This window comes from Bos indicus, chromosome 20 (genome assembly GCF_029378745.1).
Source record: "Bos indicus isolate NIAB-ARS_2022 breed Sahiwal x Tharparkar chromosome 20, NIAB-ARS_B.indTharparkar_mat_pri_1.0, whole genome shotgun sequence".
In the NCBI taxonomy this organism is placed as follows: domain Eukaryota; kingdom Metazoa; phylum Chordata; class Mammalia; order Artiodactyla; family Bovidae; genus Bos; species Bos indicus.
The window spans coordinates 19,807,828-19,831,846 of NC_091779.1; the positions used below are offsets into that span (position 1 = coordinate 19,807,828).

The 24,019-nt window shown below is 37.5% G+C and overlaps 1 protein-coding gene across 19 annotated transcripts in view; it reads left to right on the forward strand.

The window, feature by feature from the left end:
- PDE4D (phosphodiesterase 4D) overlaps positions 1 to 24,019 on the forward strand; it is a 1,602,952-nt gene that overhangs the window by 1,196,236 nt on the left and 382,697 nt on the right. The window contains exon 1 of one of the 19 annotated variants that reach the window (XM_019982751.2): positions 930 to 22,747. The exons of the other annotated variants lie outside the window; for them this stretch is intronic. Coding sequence (XP_019838310.2) covers positions 22,458 to 22,747 — 290 coding nt within the window. The 5' untranslated portion in view covers positions 930 to 22,457. Of the gene's footprint in view, positions 1 to 929; positions 22,748 to 24,019 lie in introns of those variants that run through there. 19 annotated transcript variants of the gene reach the window in all.

Genomic DNA, 24,019 nt, shown 5'->3' on the forward strand with positions numbered 1-24,019 from the left:
AAGACTCATAAGACTGCAAGGGACAGTAACAGTCAGAGAATGCATTAATGGGACATAGAAGCTATGCTAAAGACTGCTATCCCTTCAGTTAATGGTTTGAACTCTGAGTCAGATGCTTAAACATACAATGGAAAATAAATTTCTCAGCATTTAAAAGAAGACTAATATTTCATATAAACCAAACTTGTTCACAGTTCCAAGAAGATGGGAACATGCAGAATTTGTTTATCTTTTCTGTTCATTTTAATTTACCTAAAGCTCTTTCATACTTTATATACTACACCAAACACCTATCCTTCTGCAAGTAGAGGCATAAAAAGATTGCATGAAGTCAAGGAGGGAATTAATATTTACTGAGCTTCTACAACATAACCTCATTTAATGCTCAGAATAGTCTAACTTGGTAACTATAATGTCCTCACTTTACAGAAGAGAATACTGAGTCTCACAGGGGCATGTGACTTGAGTTCTCAAGCTGTAGAAGTGGGATTTAATGACAGGTCGGTCTGATTCTGAAACATTTTCCCCATTGTTTATATTTGACTCCCAGAATATGTTTTGTAATTTACAAATTTCTTGGGTCCAGGGAATTATTTAAGCTTTTGATCTAAAACTCATCTACTAGGTTCAGAGATGCATGGAAAAGGACTCTCTTCATGAAGAGAGTTGGCCTTAGAGGACATCAGTGTGTGCCCTGTTAGCATCTACAAGAACTAGAAAGCTTTATTTACAGAGATTAATTCACATGGTGATAATTAAGGATTAGCTATGTTTATGATGACAAATTTGTCTAATTTGCTAAAGAAAAAAGAACTATAATTCATTCTGATTTGAGATTTACTGATCTTTTTTTTTTCTTTTGCAGGTAAGTTTGGAAATTATTTTGATTATGGAATAGAGGTATGGTGTCACTTTTTTCCTGAGTTTTATTTTAATTGCTTTTAACATTGAGCATAAAATATGATGTTTTACTGTGTATTCTGTGGTGGTGGTGGTGGTGGTTATCAATATTTGAAAGGTAGCATTGTGGCTTTAATTTATCTGATTAAGAGTTTTAAGTATGTGATTCCATAAAGTCTATTCAGGATTTGTTTTGGGGTTTGTGTTTCAATTATTTCTATGTCAGATACAAGGACAGAGAGTATATTGGGAGTGTGAGGCATAGAAGAGTAGATAATATGAAATCACTGAGAAACTATAAGCCTGAGAAGGGCAGCAATCTTCAGGTCTAGGCATATAATCTACGGTGACCATGAATGCCTGTCAGAAAAATAAGATGCTTTTTCGTGAGCAGCGGCAATCAGCCAGAGACTGTTTTCATTTACTTTTCTAAGTACTTAGTGTGTTTTCTTCTGTTGCACAAAATTTATGGCCAGGGTATTGTTGATGTATATCTTTGAAAAAGAAGTGTCTATGACCATTTTGAACCAGAAGACAAATTTTAAATTAGAAAACAATGAAATATATCCACTCCCTGAAAACCATGTGAAAAAAACTCTAATGAACTATAATTAACCATTTCTGATATGAAGGAAGTTTCAGTAAATCTCATGACACAGACGAGAATATAAAATATCAGAGGGGCTTTGTACTAGGCATTTGTACTAGGGGAGGAAGGTAGCCTGTTAAGTTGCCCAGACAGGACTGTGGCCTTATTATTGTACATTATGGTTTTGTTCATGTATGAAAAAGTGATTGTATGAGCTTTTAATCAAGCATAAAACTGAAGTAAAAGCCATGTTAATTGTAAATAATATGTTTGCTTTATTCTAGATATACTGTACCTGTTTGTAAAAGCAATTGTAAGCCTTAATGTTAAATGTCTAAAAATAAAGAGAGATGGGTAAATAAACCTACTAGTCTAAGTTCTACCTAATCAAAGAAATGATGTAGCTTAGGAGGCAAGAGAGTTCTTGAGCCCCTGGACCTGATGGGTAAAGAACTTGGATCTTGTTCTGGTCTCATTGATACAATTATATCAGTATCAAAGTCCACAAGAAGGAGTCAACATTATCACTTAGAGTAGACGTGCAGACATTTTCACTGAGGAAATATAAATTTGGTACTTGAACCACAAAGCAATTGACAAGGCTTCTTTGGAGAAGGCAATGGCACCCCACTCCAGTACTCTTGCCTGGAAAATCTCATGGATGGAGGAGCCTGGTGGGCTGCAGTCCATGGGGTCCCTAGGAGTTGGACATGACTGAGAGACTTCACTTTCACTTTTATGCATTGGAGAAGGAAATGGCAACCCACTCCAGTATTCTTGCCTGGAGAATCCCAGGGACAGAGGAGCCTGGTGGGCTGCCGTCGATGGGGTCACATAGAGTCGGACACGACTGAAGCGACTTAGCAGCAGCAGTAGCAGCAGCTACTCTATTTTAACTAGTATTTCTGTGTTCGATGGAAAGAAATTGAATTAAAAGACATTGTAAAAAGTCATGACATCATTAGAAAAATACATGTTTTCTTTTTTTTTCTCTCTGCCACTTTGTGTCAGAGAGATTCTTTAATCCAGGGATAAATCAGTAAAATCTTTCTGTAAAGAGCTGGGTAGTAAATATTTTATACTTGGCAGGACATAATGTCTCTGTGATACAACTCTGCTACTGTAAGCAAAGATAGCTGTCCATAGACCAAAATGTAGTGAATGAACATAGTCTGTTTCAATAAAGCTTTATTTACAAAAACAAGTCGTGGGTAGGCTTTGCCCTGTGATAGGTTTTGAAATGAAATGAAATGAAAAGTTTTAAGTAATCTAAAAATTTTGGAATAGTGTATATATTGTCCACCTTCTGCTGTAGATAAACCCCTGGTATAAATAGGAATGAAATGGCGTTCAGCTCTAGTTTAGAAATAAGTTATAAATTTCTGAAAAGTTTGGATGGATTTAAACACTAGAGGGCACAAAAGGATATTTTTTTAAGTCAAGGACCTTTTGTAAACAGAACTCTACAATTATGAAAAACTGCCTCGAGTCAAGTGCTGTGACCTCAATGTGCATAATTTGTCAGAAATGTTGGCCTGCAGTTCCAGTGACCTCACCAGCCACAAGAACTTGAAGCGGTTGACCAACTCTGTGTTGCTGTAATAATAGCCATATGTCCTTTTTTTTTTTTTTTTTGCCAGCTTGCTTTTGGACTTTTCATAAAATGTGGCCAAAATTGAGGATTTATATAGCAGAATATTTTCCATTTTATAAAAGAAGAATCATGTTTTGATTGCCCCAGGTTCTGACTAATTTTCATGTGGTGAGAGTCCTCTTTGTAATAAATAAGTTATATTCAATTATATTGTGTTTTACAAATCCTTAGAAAAAGTCACGATAAAATAATGCATATGATTTTTGAACTCAGTTGAGGGTTTTATTTCATAAAGATTATGAAATATCATCAGGGGGCTCAACTTCAAGAATACTACTATTCTTTAACCTAGTAATTCTACTTGTAGGTATTTGGCCTAGGAAAGTAATCTGAAATGTTAAAAAGATTTATTTTTAAAGATATTTACCATGAAATTATAATATTGAAAACCTTTATATAATCTAACTCTGCCACATAAAATAATGTTTAAATAAATTTTGATATTAGAAAATATAATCTGATCAACCATTAAAAATAGTTTCAAGTACCTTTAAGGATATGGGAAGTTGCTTATAATATAACATTAAAAGCAAAGCAGAATCCAAAATCATGTACACTAAAATCTGAATTGAATATTAAAATTAGTGCATATGTATATATTATGTATGTACATACATATAAAGATGAGGAAAAATGAGCTACATGACTTAACAATCATTACCTCTGGCTATGGTTGATCTTTCTTTTCTTCTTTTATTTTTCTGCATTTTCCAACTTTTCTTCATTTTTTCAGCTTTTCTATTCATCATTTATATAGTCATAAAAAATAAATGTTGTTCAAACAAAAAACTATTTCAGCATTCTCACAGCTTTTTTGGGAGAATGATTTTTAGGTCAATGCTGGTAAAAGTCAGCAGGTTATAAGAAAAGCCTATTATTTTATGCATCAGAAAATCCATTTAAATGAATTATTGATTGTTAGGCAGACACATCAGTAAAGTCACTTTTTTAGGCCTGTAAGGACAGATTTCTGTGTTGTGGTTGAGTTGCCAGTGCACTTAGCTGGCAGTAAGGGGAAAGAAGACCAGCAAAGGAAGAAGAGCCTTCTAGAAAGGCCTGGGGTGCTAAGTTTTAGCAAAGAGCTCCCCTGTTAGCTCTGTAGACTGTGGTAAATCAGAACATTTACAAGAGGCACACACACACACACACACACACACACACACCCTCACACACCCTCCTCTGATCCTTCCTCCCTTCACAATCTGCCTGGTGCCCTGGCCTTTCCCTGCTAATGAATTTCACAGTGCCTATGGAGAGGGGCTAAAGATAGAAATGGGAGAATGAAACATGTTAAATTGGACTTTGCCCTGAGCACACAGTTCCTCAGAACTGGCTTTGCATAGACTATCAAAGGAAATTCCATAAATAATATTGGCAAAAACAGCACAATCTTGTGTCACAAAGCACAAATTTGACACTATTGTCAGGTGAGCTTCTCCTCAAGACATTTTTAGTAGCATGAATGTTTTTACTGAAAATATATATTTTATCTTTTTTATTTTATAAAAGGATATCTTAGTTGTAGCATCGTGCCTATAGTCAATAATTCTGTAAAAAAGAGGGTATCTGAAAGTGTAAACATAATATGAGCACAGGCGCAAAAGTTGCGCTCTATGGAGTAATTATTTTCTTCATTCACTGTGGATTCTGTGAGTTTTCTTGGAGCTTTTAATCCCTAGTACCTAGGAGATTGAGGGCCATGTTCACATGTTTACCTGGAGAATAATTTGATGGACTGCATTAAAAGATGGAATTGGGACAACCTAATAGCGTCACACAACTCTTAGGACTTAATTTTCTCTATATACAATTTTCTCTTTATTTTTAACTTTTGGACTAAATTGACTTTTAACACAAACTGATAGAATCAATCATATAGAATTTTTCACAAACTTATATCAGACCCTGACATTTACTAGTTTATATTCTCAAATGATACTGGTTTATATATACTTATATATGCATAAACATATACATATATGTATATACACTGATACATACTCACACACACACACATATATATACATATATATGTGTGTGTATATATATATATATAATCAGTATGCATTTGTGTGTACTCAGTCATGTCTGACTCTTTGCAGCCCCATGACTGTAGCTCGCCAGCCTCCTCTGTCCATGGAATACTGTCCAGGCAAGAATAGTGGAATGGGTTGCCATTTCCTCCTCCAGGGGATCTTCCCAACCCAGGGCTCCTGTGTCTCCTGTACTGACAGGCAGATTCTTTACCACTGAGCCACCTGAGAATATATATATATTCAGTTCAGCCACTGATATATATATATATATATCAGTATATAAAAATATATATCACACATATCAAGGTCAAATAAAGTTGTGAACATTTAAGCACCAGCTGTTGTCCATGGGTAGGTGAGGAAATGGATGACTTGGTTTACATAAACTAATTACCAAAGGAAATAGAGAAGCCTTTAATCCTATCTTGAACAAAGCAGAATTAAATATTCATTACAAGAAGGAATAGCAAAATTTAAAACAAAATAATGAAATTTCCCAGGGGTCTGGTTTCTAAGAGGTCTGAGGGGTTCATTGAACATACGTTTATTTAGTTCCTGCTGCGCTGGGCAATCCCGGGATTACATGGCCCCAGGAAGTTCATAGCCAAGTAGAACACAGAGCACATAGCACTCTTGTTCTTGACAGCACAGTTTCAGAAAAAGGAAGATTTCAATATGCATTAGCTCCTAGAGAAGAAGCAAATTAAAATGAAGAATAATTCCAGTCATTACAGATGCCTTCGGCATAGTTATTGTCATTTACTCATGTTTAGCTCACCAGCTAACCCGCAGCAAATTTCTGTCCAACCTTACCTTTTGTCACTACCTTATTTATGAGTTCTCAGGTAACATGAAGGAGAATGCGTCTGAGTCTTTCACACCTTCAGCAGGTTCACTTTCCGTTCTAGAGAAACCATAGGCACACTTTTTCGCAGCTGAAGCATATTAGTTAACATTCACCGTATGGACACACAGGTTCCTATTTGATCATGAAAAGCACACAGTAATACAGTTGTCTAAAAACTATCTTCAAAAGATGAATGAGTTCTAGAGACCTGCTGTACGATATAGTGCCTATAGTTAACAATGCTATATTGTGCACTTAAAACTTTGCACAAATCCAGAAACCAAAGAGGCACAGGGGAACTTTTGGAGGTGATGGATATATTTATCACCTTATTTATGTGGACGGTTTCATGGCTGTATATATGTGTACAAACTCATCAAATTTATACTTTATATATGTACAACTTTTGTATGTCAACTAACTTGAATGAAGCTGGGTTTAAAAAATAAACTATATTCATTATATGTGCCAACATCTCCAACATTGAGATGAATGCGGATTTGACGTGGAAAAGTTCATGACATTCATCTCCTGGCTCCAGTCTTCCCTGCTCAAATCCTTGTGGAATAGAGCCAACATCAATTGCTCTAAAATTCTGCTTTCATTATTTCACTCCCTTGCTCAGAAACTCTTGATGATTCTTTGCTTTTAAATGGAACAAAGGTACTGCTCCTAACAAAACAGTCAAAGTTTTGCGCAATCCAGTATAAATCTTTTCTTCCTACCTTTTCCTAATGACCCCTCTTCATAATAATCTCCCTTCCAAATTCTGGTGATTTACCATGCATGGGGTACAGCTTATCATCTTGTGCATTGGATATATTAGGCTTCTGAAGAGTAGTGACTGCTTGTATAAATTTGTCAAAGGACAATGCCAGTGACAGATACTTATTGGTTAATAACCATCAATATTTATCTCGAATGGCTGTCAGATCAGTGAGTTCATCCACTTAGCAAATATATATTGAACCCCTACCACTAACAGACCCTATTAGTTACTGGCATCAGCAGGAAACAAAGCTGAGTTTCTATTCTAACGAAATTTCATTTTTGTGTTTGGCGAAGGATAGACATTGTGAAATACATATACAAGATATACAGTATGTCATGACGATAAGTTCTGTGAAGAAAAACAACACCAAGTAAAGAAACAAGAACGACAGCAGTGATATTTTAGATTGAACAGTCAGAATGGGTTGCCATCTCTATTATAAACTGACATTGGGATCTTAACAAAATGAAAGGACCATGCTGATGTCTGAAGCAAGAGTGTTTTTGGAAGAAGAAATAACAAAGGTCCCGAGGTCGGAGCGGGCATGTTGTGTTCAAGAAGCACAGTGGTTCCTGGGTGAAACCACGTGGGTGGAACCCAGTAAGCCAGGAAGAGGAGAAGGAAAAGAGATTAGGGCGATCGGAAAGGACTTTTGTAAGCCATGATGAAGAGTTTGGATTTTATCCCAAATGAAGTGGGAAACAGAAGAGGGTTTTGAGCAGAGAAATGACGTACATTTGCAAAGAATCACTCTGAGTATTCTGAGAATAGGCTTGGAATGAGGACGGAAGCAGGAAAGAATGGTCAAGAAGCCACTTCAGTAGTCTGGGCAAGAGACAATGGTGACCTGGACCAGAGTGGTGGCCGTCGAAGTGGTGCCAAGTGACCGGATGATTCTGGCTCCAGTTTGAAAACAGAGCTGACAGCGTGTGATGATGAATGTTCACATGGGGAAAGGAAAAAAGAAATGAGTTGAAGATGATTCAAGGGTTTGGGCCTGAGAAAACTAAAAAAAAAAAAAAAAAAAACCAACTTGTATTTTCATTTGCCGAGTTGAGGAAAGACAAGGAAAACACTGATTTAGTGGCAAGGTGCTGGAATGGGAACCTAAAATTCAGTGTGGGCACTGGGAAGCATATTTGTGGGCAGAGGCTTCACGCCCTGCCCCCTCCCCCCAGGACCCACCCCAGAGTCCGCCTGCACCCGTGACACACAGCCTGTGCGCTCCGTCGACTTCGCATCTGGGCAGCTGGGAACTTTCTCTGTTCAAAGGAGCTTGCTAGACTGTGTGTGGGCTGCCCAGAGGGCTTGTGACTAAGCACTCCCAGGTCTGTCCTCAGACATTTAAAGAACAGAGTATGCTTACACACCACACATTCCGCTTGCTTCGGTGGGACGAGCCCGAGGCGTGTGTGTACGGTCACTCAAAGCAGTCCCCAAGAAGCTGGATTTCCATGTGCTCACTGTGATCACCTGCTCACTGATGCATACGTCACTGATTCTTGTCCCTCCCTGCCCCACTTTCCCAACCTCTAATTTCATACAATTACCTCCCTGCCACCTCTCCAAATAAAGTATCTGTGCCAAGATTTTGCTGCATCTCTCAGTTCAGTTGAGTTCAGTCATTCAGTCGTGTCTGACCCTCCATGACCCCGTGGACTGCAGCACGCCAGCCTGGGAGCAATTCAACCTAAGACTATTATACATCCAAATGTCAGTGTCCAACAAGGGGGAAAACATGCTATTTTGAAAACAGGGAAAATGTCAGGGGTGGAGCTGCAGCTGGGAGGTGTTGGTCTTTGACAAGCCCGTGTGAAGTCACAGGTCTACATATGGGCTGGTTCGTACATATATTTGTTCCTTCCTTCTCTACCTCATGTTCTTTTTTCCATGTGAACATGGTGCTCAGCAGTGAACAGTCTGAGATTTTAACAGAGGCTGCAGCAAAATTTCTAGAGAGTAGTAGCCCAAGGGGAGAAGGCAATGGCAACCCACTCCAGTACTCTTGCCTGGAGAATCCCATGGATGGAGGAGCCTGGTAGGCTGCAGTCCATGGGGTTGCAGAGTCGGACACGACTGACACGACTTAGCAGCAGCAGCAGCCCAAGGAGTAATGACAATTTGACTGGAAAGAAGAGGGTCTTGGGAGCTTGTCTTGAATCTACATTTGCATAAGAAGGATGTTGTTCTTCCTTTCTACTTTTTCCTTTCTACGTTATTTGGGGTGGTTTGGTAGTTCCTCTGGTAAAGAATCTGCCTGCAATGCTAGAGACCTGGGTTTGATCCCTGGCTGAGGAAGATCCCCTGGAGAAGAGAACGGCTACCCACTCCAGTATTCTTGGGCTTCCCTGGTGGCTCAGCTGGTAAAGAATCCACCTGCAATGTGGGAGACCTGGGTTCAATTCCTGGGTTGGGAAGATCCCCTGAAGAAGGGAATAGCTACCCACTCCAGTATTCTGGTCTGGAGAATTCCATGGACTGTATAGTCCATGGGGTGGCAAGGAGTCGGACACGGCTGAGTGACTTTCACTTTCACTTTAGAGAAACTAGAGATTATGGAAGGTCATGCCAAGCCACTCTTTGGTATTGTCACTTTTTTGTTTTTTAACATTGTATTTTGTATTGCAGTATAGTTGATTAACAATGTTGTGATAGTTTCATGTGAACAGCAAGGGACTCAGTCATATATATACATGTATCCATACTCCCACAAACCCCTCTCCGATCCAGGCTGCCACGCAACACTGTGCAGGCTCCATGTGCTATACGGTAGGTCCTTGTTGGTTATCCATTTAAATATAACAGTGTGTTTGTGACATTACTTTTTTATATACATTCTTTTTAAAAAATATATTCCTTTTCCTTATGGTTTAATCACAGGATATTGAATATAGTTCCCTGTGGTATACATTAGGACCTTGCTGTTTATCCATTCTAAACATAATAGTTTGCAACCCCAACCCCATGTCCATCCCTCTCCCTCCTCCTCTCCCCCTTGGCAACCGTAAGTCTGTTCACTATGTCTGTGAATCTGGTTCTGTTTTGTGGATAGGTTTATTTGTGTCATATTTTAGATTCCACATATGAGTGATATGGTATTTGTCTTTCTCTTTCTCACCTACTCGCACTTAATGTAATAGCCTCTAGTTAAATCCATGTTGCTGCAAATGACATTATTCTGTTCTTTTTTTATACCTTTTTAACACTAGTGTATGTTCAGCCATACTATGCACTTGCCTGGCTCAAAAACATGTTTTGTATGAGTTTGAGGAAGAAAGTGAGTAGAGATAATGGAGATCCTCATTAATTAGCTAGGAGAGCCAATCACAGGCAAAACAGAGACTATACGTACTTCCAATCAGTTATTCAACTGAGTGTGAAAACAAATCATTTTTTCTCATTTTGAATGAGACTGTATATCAGATAAAACACAGCTCTTCTTGCCATACATTGTATCACCTTCCAGAGTAATTTCAGTTTTTTTGCAGGAAGCATCCAGAATTTAACGTTTCCTGCTGTGCAGTTATCCAAATCATTGTAATAATGTAAACCAGTGGAATCATTTACATCAATAAGGTTTTTATTCTAAGAGCTAATCCAAGCATAGAAAAAAATGTCCTTAATTCCCACATGCCTGAAAGGATAGCATTTTTTATCAGTCATTATCATGTAAAGTTTCAGGGGACTAGTATATTTCCAAATGGTCCTCAGAACCATACTAACATTTTGTAATTAAGTGCTTCTCTATTTTTAAGATGAATGGACAATATTTGATTTTAAACATAGCCTCAGTTTTCAATATTCAGTTGCCTTTTGTCAGATGGAAGAACAGTATTCGTTAGAGCAAGAGAGCAAGTGTGTGAAGTAATGGGGATGAACACGCGTGCTGATTTTTCTACCTTGGGGAGGTTATTTTTGAAACATTAAATGTCAAGAAACACAACCATGTGGAATATTTATGTACACATTTAATTGTAGAGAAGTAGGATACCAAGTCTGGGATACCACATATGCACTCTCTGTATGGAAAGACAGGAAGTCAGTTCCCAGATGATGAAGGCTAAGCAAATGCCCTGTAGGTCTAACTGAAGCTCTTGGCTCTTTGGATGAAGGCACAGTCGTGGTGGGCTTCCCTTGTAGCTCAGTGGTAAAGAATCCACCTGGCAATGCAGGAGACACGGGTTCGATCCCTGGGTCAAAAAGATCCCCTGGAGAAGTATTCTTGCCTGGGAAATCCCATGGACAGAGGAGTCTGGCAGGCTACAGTCCATGGGATTGTGAGAGAGTCAGACATGACTTAGAGACTAAACAATGCAATGCAAAAGAGTCCTGACAACCTCTCTTCACAAGGGGGAGCTATGCATACATCTAGCTCTTTTCATAGAATATCTTGTACCCTGGCATGAGCTGGGTCCCTAAACCTACGAAGAGCTTGGTCTCTCTCTCTTTTTGCTTGTTTTCTGGCCAGGGCTCTTTTACCTCCAGGAGGCAGACTGCTCTGTCTTCTCTAGTTAAATAGCTGCAGACCACATCATGCTGCTTCTAATTTGATTTTAAATCATATCATCATAGACATTAAATGGTGTGTGTGTTTTCTGGCTTCCCTGTACTTCTCTCTCTGACCCTTTAACATCTCAGCAATGTGTAACCTATGAGACATGTTTAACATGAATTCAAAAGTTTTTATTCATGACCTTTGGTTGAAATTTAATCAAGTTAAAAGTCTAACACTCCTGGTGGGAAAAAAAGAAACTTGAGTATTCAAGGATTTTAGTAGCACACATTTAGTTTTATCTAATTATAAAAAATAATCCCTATGCACTGTAGACAGTTTGAACATTGCAGAAAAGAATGTTCAAAAAAGCCTATCATCCTACTAACCAGAGACAACCTTGTCAATATTTTGGTGTATATTTTTATTAATTATATTAATTGACAAATGCTTTTCATGAGAAACTAGAGTCTATCTAGTATTAGTAGCTTATAATGTACCTTTTTTCATGTTATATAATTATTATTTCTTTTCTGTGATGGGAATAGTTAAGATCTAGTCTCTTAGAAAGTTTGATGTTTATCGTATAATATTGTTTATAATCATTGTACTGTGCATCAGAACACCAGGATTTCTTTAGCTACTAGTTGCAAACTTGTACCCTTAAGTAACATCTTCTTTGTTCCCCACCCCTCAGCCCCTATAACCCCCATTTTACTCTCTGTTTTCGCGAGTTCAACTCCTTTGGATTCCACATGTGCATGATATCATACAGTATTTGCCTTTCTCTGTCGGACTTATTTCACTTAACAGAATGTGCTCAGAGCAAACCTATGTTGTCACAAATGGCAGGATCACCATCTTTCTCATGACTGAATAATATTCCATTGTGTGTGTACATATTGTGTGTGTGTGTGTGTGTATACAAGCACAAACTTTATAATTCCCTTTTAACAAAATGTTGACACTAAGATCTTGAAAGTGCCACTCTATGCATTTGTGGGTTTTTTTTTTTTTTTGCTGTATTTGCCATTTTCATTCAACCCTGTGATAAGTTAGTACTAGAGTTGCAAATACATATCCTTAAATGTACCTAAAGAGTCATTTCTCTGAATCTGAGAGGCTCCACAGTCCTTGGAATACCTGAGAGCCAAGGCTTCTCAGATGACGCTACAGCACTTACTTCTGATTGGATTCTTTTCAAGTATCCAACTCCAAAGATGAACAGAGAATGTTTGGTAATTATTCGTATGAGTCTTTGGTTTCATGGAGACTAAGGTTTCCTTTGTCACTTTTATGATGTCATTTGACCTTGACCTGCATCTCAAATTCCTGAGAAGGTAGCAAGCTTTTTCTGCAGACATATCAGAAATAGTAGGTGAAAATAGATTCATTGATATTAGAATTATTTTTCCTTTTTTTTTTTTTTTACAAAACAGAGCCTCTTTTTTGCCCCTAACAATTTAGGCCTAAGATTGATGCATTGATATAATATTCATTTAAAAATATAAGGAAACAAAAAATCCAGAGAAAAACCAAAGTTCCCATGTATTGAACAGCTCCTCTGATTTCATAGATATTATAGGATATTTTGTACAATATCAGTAACTGTGTAATATCCAATCATCTGACAGAATTCACAGTTTACTAGGAATTAGCCTGTATGAAACAATTCAGAAAACATATTACCTAGGACTGAAGGTGTATGCAACCTCATGATTGACAGTTTTTATCACTTAAATGGATATTTATTTTGATAATTCATAATCCTGTAGCAAGTCTTCAACCTTTACTTTGCAATCATTTGTTTACTTTTGTAGTAAGGTTCAGGAATTCAAATTTCTTATGATACAGTCATTGAATAGGAAAAACACATTGCCTTTCTCCCACAGAGTTCATCCTTTAAAACAGACTCAATATGAAAGCACAGAGACCTCAGCATTGAGTTCAACATCAGGTACAAAGCCATACGTAATTTGTCAGATGCATCTCATTATAACAGTGCTGTTCTCATTGCTCTAGTCCAGTATGATAATCACCTTTATTAAAGAAACAGCTTTTAAATGTTACTGTCAGAACCTAAGTGGTGTCTTCACAGATGTTTACTATAAAATTCTTTCAACTTTTCTGAATTTTTGAAATTTTTCATAGTATGATTTTGGAAAAAAAATATATTTTTTGATATGGCAAAAAACATATTCTGCAATTTTTCTGAAACAAGGTTTATATGTCTCCTCAAGTTTGTGTTTTAGAAATCTGTAATCAGCTTATTCTGGAATATTCCAGAGCTGATTGCCCTGTTTATGGCATTCTATTTTCTGTAAAAGAGAAATGCCAAGGAACAGTCAGTTTTAATGTTGTGAGCAATATTGATATATTTGATTGAGAAAACACTAACCGCAAGAGGTTACAGAGATGTTTTTATGAGGTGAGATGTTTTCCCAGTCTCAAGCCTGTATAAAGAGGGACCATTTTTCCTTTATATCCTTAGCCGCTTACCACTGAGTTACACCCACGCGCTACACTAAGTATGAAATAAGAAATTATTTATAAATGTCTCTCTCCTGCACCCTTCCCAGTTTGAGATAATATTAAGACTAGACTGTCAGAGGAGCAATATTTCCCCTGGACTGGGTGCTTTGAAAGGTATTTCACCAAAATTACATTATTAGATTTGTTTTTAGTGTTGATCATCTGAAAACTCACTTTCTCCTTAATTATATACATTTTTCATAAATAAGAGCTCATGTCATTATTCATCTCTATAAATATTTTATACCTGTTCTCTTCCTACTACCCTGATACTTTTTCAAAACGTAAGCCCCGTCCAGTTTCTTCTAAGCCTTGAGGATCAGTCTTCTGTTTGTTCATGCTCTGTTTGGGCATAATTGTGTTCACCATCCATCACCAGTGTGCATCTGGCCTTTCACCTGGCACACAGTAGATGCTTAATATATACTTATGAGGGGATGGAAGGGCAGAAAGAGAAAGGGGAAGAAGGGAGGGAAGGAAGAACCTGCTATATTTGCCATGTGAATGGCCTGATTGTGCACATGTCTGTTATGAATGTCTTAGGTGGTTTTTGAGGGATAGCTAGAAAGTGGTGCCTTAAATTGTATGCGTCCGGTTATAAAACAAATAACAAAAATATACTGTTTTCTTTCACTGTTACTCAAACACCCAGGTTTCAGTTTTAGCTCCTAATGAACTGCTAGCATTGGTTGGATGGACTGAAAAGTGTTTTCATTTCTTTTCTGTTTAAACTATACAGAAAGAAAATCCAGAACAATACACAGTGCTACAAACACTGACATTATATTAATAATGTCACTTCTCAAGTCTTGACTAAACCCCACCAAGCCTCCAGTATTCTTGCCTGGCAAATCTCATGGAAATAAGAGCCTGGTGGGCTACAGTCCATGGGATTGCAAGAGTTAGACACAATTTAGTAACTAAAAACCACCACCATTGTCATAGTAAAATAAAGAATTAAAAAAAAAAGAACCCCAGCCTTGTGATGACATTTGCTTCACAGAATCAGTCAATACTTAGAGAGTGTCAGGCTGAAGAAGGGGTTCTGGGAATGATATATCAGCAGTAAGTGCCCAGAAATGGGAGAGTTTATGAATATTGGCTCCAATAAATGGACATCCAGATTTAGAGAGATATTGAATAGTGTCATGGAAAAAAGTCCCAGTGCCAAAGTTGAAATCATGAGGTTGTTATTATTTAGGGATCCATGGTATTTGGGGTCTTTTTTCTTTCTCCCAAGGGAGCAGTTTTTTTCCTCAGCCTGGTAATTCCATCACTGCTTTTCTTGTCTGTTAACATAGTTCTAAAAAACTGAAAGAGGCCATCTCTGCCCTTATTTGGTGCGTGGTCAACAAGGAGAGCAGCGTGAGTTGGAATCAGTACTGTGAATGCTTTTCCAATTAAACAACCTGTCTTCAGGACCCCATAAGTTTTCAAAAAATAAATAGTCATGTTTCTATATTTAGGTGAAGGCCAGGATTTTGAACAATTGAGAAAAATTCCATCAGCTAACTTTGGTAGAATCCTTTGCTACTTATTTTTTTTTTTTTTTTAGTGTTTTTAAATAGAAGCAATAGAAGATTTTTAATTTGCAAATAAAATATTAAAATTTTGCTATAGGATTAATCTTTAAAACATGCCAGATATTCTGTCCTTGCACACAGGAAAAAACATTTCAAATAAGGGAGGAGAAAAGGACATCAAAACTGAAGATTGATATCTTCTGTAACTGGTTAAATGATACGCCAACTTACCCTGCCCATATAGTGACCATTTTAGAGGACAGTTCTTAAAACTGTAAGTGTTTCTAACAGTAAGAAAAATAGTTTTCTTGTTCTCGAAAACATTTACTGACATTAGTAGCAATTCCTAAAATTTGGGGTGGCGTTTTCCAAAAGCTTTTTTGTAGATTATTCTATTCATTCATCTTAAAAAGTTTTTTCAGTGATTCTCATTTGGATAAGACACTGAATTCACAAGATCAGGCAACAGTGCTCAAGGTCATATGGCAAGTTCGTAGCATAACTGTGGCTCTAATTCCCCCTACTAGGGCTGCCCTGAATACTTGCCCAGTGGTGTTTCATCAAAAAAAAAAAAAAAAAAATTCTGGGAACAGGCTTGTATTCATTTGGTCATAACAGTAACAGTGTTTTTCTGATTTTGTTGTTTTATTTTTTTTAATTCATTTTTATTGAAGTATAATTGATTTACAATGTTGTGTTAGTTTCTGCTGTGTGGCAAAGTGAATCAGTTATACGGACTTCCCTCCTTCTTATATTCTTTTCTCATATAGATTATTACAGAGGACTGAGTAGAATTCCCTGTGCTGTACTGTAGGTCCTTCATTAGCCCATTTTATATATAGTAGTGAATATACTTCAATCTCTCTCTCTCAATTTATCTCTCCCTCCCTTTCCCCCTTGGTAATCATAAGTTTGTTTTCTACATCTGTGACTCTATTTCTGTTTTGTAAATGAGTTCATTTGTATCCATTTTTTTAGGTTGAATATTCGTTTTATTTTATTTTGATTGATTGCTACAAGTGTGGCTTTGTCAGAAGGTACATCTAAGGGAAGAGAAAATAGATAAATCCCACCTAAATTACCCATGGCAAAATTTTTTTTTGCTCCTGTTTAGGAACATAAAAGAATATAATATAGGTGATGCATCTTATTTTCAAGAAGTCCTGAGATGATTGATTTACTTATTAAACAGAGTTATTGTGACTTGTTTAGTTTTCTATACACTAGGGATGCAGTAGGAGAGCAGAGTTTATGTCCTCATGATGTTTGGGTCAGTCAGGGAAGCCAGTCATTGAAAAAGTAACTACAGATGTGCTGATAGTGACAAAAGAGGAAGTGCAGGAAGTGCTATGGAGACATCCCTTAGTCTGGGAAAGCAGAGAAGTCTTCCTGGAGGAAGTGACTTTCAAGATTGAAGTTCTGTATCCACCCTTGCACTCACCTGTCAATAACTAAGCAGGGCTTTTTTTTTTTTTTTTCCGGTCTGCAATCAGGAGTACAATACTGAAAAGAAAAATTTTCTGACTCAGAATTGTCATATACAGAAATTTAGACAAACACTTACTGACCCCAGAAGATTTTGCACACATTTAAAAACATAATGCTTAGTTCTTTATTTCAAGTGATTAGCCTTTGTTAATTTCAAATTTTTGAAGCATTTGACTTTAGAAGTATTTCCTGTTAATTACTTAAAAAAAAATACGAAAACCCTCCTAAGACTTTGTTAGTTACTTACTAGGCACTTAAGAAACATAAAACGTCTTTCCCTTCCCTCTTATTTCTTCCTCCCTATTTTTTCCTCTCACCCCCCCATTTACCCAAGTGTTTAGAAAGAACTCAGAGCCTCATTATATAGAAAGGGCTTGACCTAATTGTCTTCCAAATTGATAAAACATTCCTAAAATATGTAGATAGAAAACTTGAGTGTTTAACAAAGTATTTTGATTCAAAATTTAGTCTTCTTTATTTTATATTTAATCATGCATCTTGCCATTTATTTTATTCTCTCTCTTAATAATTTTAGCTATTTTCAAATGGCAAGTTCTAGAGAGAATCTGGAGAAAAAGGAAACTCTCCTATACTGTTTGTGGGATTGTACGTTGGTGCCCCCACTATGGGAAACAATTTGGAGGGTCCTCAAAAAACTAAAGATAGAATCACCATATGCTCCAGTAATCCCACTCCTGGGCATATATCCAGACAAAGCTATAATTGAAAAAGATACATGCACCCCTATATTCACAGCAGCACTATCCACAATAGCTAAGACCTGGAGACAGCCGGAATGTCCATTGACAGATGAATGGACAAAGAAGATGTGATACATATATACGGTGGACTACTACTCAGCCACGAGGAAGAATGAAATAATGCAGTTTGCAGCAACATGGATGGAACCTAGAGATTATCATACTGAGTGGAGTAAGTCAGATAGACAAAGCATCATGTGATATCACTCATATGTGGGATCTAAAATACGACACAAATGAGCCTATCTATAAAACAGAAACAATCTCACAAGCTTAGAGAACAGGCTGGTGACCGCCAAGGGGGAGGAAGAATAGGGGGAGCATGAATTGAGAGTTTGAGCTTAGCGGAAGGAAACTATTACATAGAGAGTGGATAAACAAGGTCCTAGTGCCTAGCACAGGAAACTGTATTCAGTATCCTGTGATAAATCATAATGGAAAGAAGTATTTAAAAAGGATGTATGCATATGTATAACTGAAACTAGCAAGACACTGTAAATCAACTATACATATTTTTAAAGCTTTAAAAACTTCTTTAACAAAATTAATAATAATTTTAGCTATTTAATTACATTTTATTTCCACTTGTGCCCTGGAGCATGTATGAATAAAGGGTACATCTGAAGCTGCTTAAAATGTAGCATATGCTTTCTTAATGCTCTTAAGACTATGGGTTACCCTCAATTCTGTTAGCACTCCACTGTATTACAGCTCATAAAAAAACTTTCAGAACAGTTTCCTTTCTTTCAGAACATGGAATGATTGACCTCTGAATCAAGTAATGCATATAAGATTTAGAATGACTATTTGAAAGCAATTCAAAGAAAATGTTAGTATAATTTTTCAGCATTTCCATTTGGAATAATAAGTGATAGTTGATCACGATAGTGTATTAATGTAATAAGCCTTATTTAAACCAAAATTACTTATACTGAATGAATAGGTTTTCAGAAGTGTGTTAAATCCAGTTGTTAAATTTCCTTTCTGCATACTCTTTTGCAACAGATCACCCTGAAAATAGAATTGTTATAATGAAACTATTATCAGAGATAAATGATAACATGAAAATGAAGCTGTTTGCTTCCACATTAAACTCTGCTGCCTTTGAGTTTGCAACCAGCAACTATTTCAAAATACAGCATTATCTTGAACCCATATCTCCGTCTGCTCTGGTTTCCTGAGGCAGAGTATTTCAACATCATACAACCCCACTAATGTAACTCTTGGTGTCTCTGAAGTTTAGCTTAAACCTTCCCCTTCCACCTCTCCAATAGTGACTTGGTGTGTAAGTAAGTGCTATGTGATTATATTTAAATTCTCCTACTTTTAAATTTAGGATTTTCAAAATTGATTCATAGTAACTATCTCCTATGGGCTTCCCTGGTGACTCAGCCATGAAGAATCTGCCTGCCAATGCAGGAGATGCAAGTTCAATCCCTGGGTCAGGAAGATCCCCTAGAGAAGGAAATGGCAACCCATTCCAGTATTCTTACCTGGGAAATCCCATGGACAAAAGAGTTTAACAGGCTGTAGTCCATGGGGTCACACAAGAGTGGGACACAACTTAGGGACAAAGAAACAACAAGCTATCTCCTATAAAGGAAATTCTGAATTTGTATCAAACATCAAGCCTTAAATTTGCCATTTTAACATCTGGAATCAAACCAAAATTGCAGAAATGTTCAAGGGGCAAAGGTTCCTTATTTAGAGGTCCGCAAAACATAAAAGCTACATTACTGGCAGGAGATGGGCATTTTCTTGCGATTTTAGGGAGGTTAAGAATGAAGTGAATAACACCTGGGTGAAAGCAAAGTTTAGATTAAAGAATCTGGTTTTCCCTGGGATGTAAGTTTAATTTCCAACTTGCAAAAGAAGAGTTTGTCTTAGAGATGAAACATTTCTCCTTGACATTCAATCATGCTTTTCCTGAAACTTCTGGAAAATAAATGCTTACTAATAGGACAGAAATTAAAATATTCAAAAGATTTCTATTTCATTTCTTTCTCTACCGTTTAGTACACGAGAAGGGAAATTTATAAACAGCTGTGAGTGAGTGAAGTTGCTGAGTTGTGTCTGACTCTTTGCGACTCCATGGACTGTAGCCTACCAGGCTCCTCTGTCCATGGGATTCTCCAGGCAAGAATACTGGAGTGGGTTGCCATTTCCTTTTCCAGGGAAAACAGCTGCTTGAAAGATAAATGACAGCAAAGATTCATCCTAGTAAATATTTTATTTAACCTTTATATTGTTTCCGATTGCCTAAATTCTCATGTTTGTGAAGTTCTGTGAAATACTAGCTAGTCCTAGAAAATGATATTAATGGTTATACTTAAAGCATTAAAATCAAAGTTAAAACTTAAGTTTGCTCATTATTAATCTCAGAAGTAAACAGTGTATTTCTGTCACTTTGCTGAGACCTGGTCACCTAACAGAGATTATGCCTAGCTATACAGGAGAAATTAGATGGAGGTGTTTGAGTAATTATTTAAGGAGAAAAATAGCATCAACACTGGCAGATACTCCTTGTAACTTCATCTAATTTCGCATTAGGAAAAAAAGGATCCAAGTTTCCATTTTCCCGGTCATCATTTCACATTCATAGTTCTGTTGTTTTGATCATGTTTAACTTTTCCAGATGTCTGCTTTCGAGAAGCGGAGGGCGGGAGGAAATCTTTGGGTGATAATGAAAAAGACAACTTTGCATCTCTTCAATATACATTTCTTGCAGAAAAACGTAGACATTCTGTAATACCTCCATCGTGCATTATTATTATCCCCATGTATTTTATCAGCTAGATATCAATTAACAGAACATTCTTTTCAAAAGTAAATTAGAGTGGACAAAAACAAGTTTTAGTCAAAATACCTGCCTGTTGCTGACTTTAGCCTGAATGGGAAGATAGGGTCCATCTTTCCATGACAAATGCATTTGGAATAACAATGAAAATGATATTTTTCTGCCCCCAATGTTGTGTTTATGGACTGTAGCCTTCATTGTTAAAAACCAGTAACACTTTTTGATCTACAAAATTTGAAATGCCACTGAATAAAATGAGATCTTTGTATTGCATGGAAAGTACAAAAGTAAATCTTTGCCAGGACCTTCCCTCCTGTTCTCTTGTTTGTTCTTTGTCTACCCTCTTCTCTCCCTTCATGCCATTCCACCCCTCACCAGTTTTCAGCGACATCCACCCTCCTCACCCAGACGCCCAATTTTTTTTTCCCACTGTCTGGCTTCAGTCTCGGATGAAGCCATTCCACTACAGACCAAGTTGTTCAGCTCTGTGTCAACTCTGCCAGAAACGTTTGCATTTCCCAAGAGCTTTCCTGACATGGAAATTTAATAGAATAATGGAGTGACGTGCTAATAGTGGAATTTAACACACCAAGAAATGCAGACCGGTGTAAGTATGGGCTCCTTCTCAATCCTTTCAAAGACTACCACCAAGATGAGCACTCATATTGCTCTTGTGACATGAGGATCCAAATACAAAGGCAGAAAAAGATGTAGTTTGTGAAGCATTAAAATCCTGCTAGTTGATTTCAGAGAGAATATGTTTGTTTTTGAACTCTTGGCTCCTCCGAGGTCGCTGCTGTTCAGTCAGCTATCACTCACCCACTCTTTTAACCCATCCGTCAGATAACAAAGAGGTGAAACCATAAAAGCACGTTCTATTACTCATCCCCAAGGCTGATTTGAAACCTGTGTTCTCAGGAACCCTTGATGTGCTGGATGCCATCATGAAAAAAAAGTGTCATGTTGACTGACTTGAGCTTTTACCAAAACTGTGAGAATACTTTGGACCCCTTGGGTATATGAGATAGATTGGGCTCTCAGGGGGGTCTCAAAATTTGGCCAAAGTGGTGGTGATCACCAAACACAACTGTTGGTCAGTTTTGCCCAGTCCAGAGGGGGTTAAATCACTGCTGGGCATTCCAAACCTCTCTAATCTTATCCTGGAGAAGTGGAGTTCTGCCTTGGTTTACAGTTGAGGTCACCAGCAGGGCAATGTTTAGACAGGGACTGATGGAATCACACAGCATTGTTAACATTAAATAGCACTGGTGGTAAGGAGCCATGATGGTACTGGGTCCCTGGGACTCCTGGAGCACACTGTCTTCAAATAGATGCCTCACCGAGATGTGCTGGACTCGTAAAATGTGTGAAGGGCTCTGTGTGGCTTTTCATCATTTGTTTAACTTGAAAGAAGATTGTTTTAAGGGACTTATCATAGAGTTAAGAAATATTTCTAGGGAACAGAAAACGAAGAAGAAAATTGATCTTTGTTACCGTCAAAGTCATGCGTTACACTTCACTCTCCAAGGTGACGCAGTATCTCCTTGAGGGAAAAGCTGCCAGAAGTGTTGAAAGTGATCTGCCTGTTTTCTTCTCAAGCTGACTTGCAGGGAGGCCCTGGTATTTAGAGACTGTTAAATCCTTGTGGAGGGTTTACTAATAACTGTTCATCCCTGTTTCTAAGAGAAGTTGAAATAAGAAACATGACATCTGGCAGCTAGTTGTGTGAAAATTAGTAAATCTGTGTCGAATTTCCCAGTCATGGGCATGTATTTACTTAAAAAAAAAAACAAACAAAGGCCTTTGTTTCCTTTCTTTTTCCCTAAACTTCACACTTGATATAAAGGCTTACCCACTTCAGTCATGCCCGTGTGTGTGTGTGTGTGTGTGTGTGTGTGTGTGTGTGTGTGTGTACGCTTGTGTGTGTTGTGCTTTCCAGGAGTGGCATGTGACTGTGCTGTTTAATCAGGGCTATATTTAAAAACAAATTTTGAAGGGAGCGTTTCTCATGTTATTAATGAGATGAAGTCGGAGTGAAGCAAGCTGTGTCGCAAAGGGCAAGTGTCATGAGGCAGGAAGTCCCGGCCATCTCTTCTAGCTGTGCTTCAGCCACCTGCCACCTCGCTGGCAGCCCAGAGCAGGCTCAGAGGAAATGCCTGCCCTTGGCCACAAGTGCCTACTGCTCCTCCAGGGGCCCCCCTGCCCCAGGGCTCTGCACCCACTCTGACTTGCCTCTGTCTCCAGCAACCCCGGCACCTCCTTCACACATGGCTTTTGTGTGGGACCCTCGGGGAGCCTCAGTGCCAGCACTGTCCACAAGAGTCAAGTCAAGATCACGATTCTCAAAGTCTTACAGGTATTGTTCTTTCCTTTTTGTGGCTGGGATCAATTTTTTTCATCAGCCTCTGTCGCCCTAGGCCCCCTGCAAAGAAGTCTCGTGTCCTGTATTGATCTGTTTAACTTCTGTTTCCTAGATTGCCTTCAATTGGCAGGATAAATGGGCAGTATACAGAATAGGAACTGTGAAGATGAGAACCTTAACAGAGCCGAGGCTATTTGGGAACCCCCAGAAGCAGAAGGAAATTGACTAACTCTAAAAGCTGATTTTGAGAGTTAAATGGTAAACTTAGAAAAGCATCCCTGTGGCTGGCATCTGGAAAACAAGTGTGTTAGCCCACTTAATGGACATAACGTAGCCAGATTCTGTCGTACTAACTTTCGGTTAACCCTTGAAATAGCAGGGAAGGGTTCTTGTTTAGTTCAAGAAGCAAACAAACAACAACAAAACACTTCTGTGTATGTATAAGTGTTTGAGGTCCTATTCACATGGAAAAGTAGAAATTATCTCTATGGTCTAGATAGTAGTTTGGAGTTTTAATTTTGCCAAGGGGAATTAGATACCACAAAATAGAAGGGAATATGTTCTTAATCTGTTATGTCCAAAGATTTCTGTAGAAATATATGAAAAATCTTGAGCTCAAGACTTAAGTAAATTGTCAGTGACATGTTTACTTTACATCCAAGTTAGGCTTATTTTAACCAAATAATTTGGAAAGAAAAAGAAGACATTGAGAAAAATCTTTGATTTCCTTTTTGCTTCAGTATTCTAGATGTTTACAAAGAAAAGATTGACCCTTCACACATTTTGTGGTTCTGATTGGTTAGTCTGTAGCATTGCAAGCTATTTCACCAGTAGCAAATAGAGGTGAAATCTTAAGCAAAATTTCAAGAATTTCTTTAGACAAAATGTAACATACCTGGAAACCACCAGGCCTGTTTAGAATTATGCATTAAATTTGGATTCAAATGTGTTCGGATTTACTTGCATAAACACATTCAAAGTTTAGATTAAAATAATCCACAAGAATTGTTTATTTGTTTTAGACAGTATTAAAGATGGTGTCCTTGGAATTTTTTAGGGAACTAAGAAATCAAAAAGACTCAAATTATAATCTTCCCTAGTAACAAAGAATAAGCAAACTTTGACAAGGGATAAATAAAAGATGGAAGTTAAAGGTTTAAGTAGTACTTCCTTACTTCTAGATGTACTGCCGTTAGTACTTCTACTTCAAAACAGAATAAACATCATTTATTTTTATTATGTTAATTTGTTACAGTTAAGAATGAT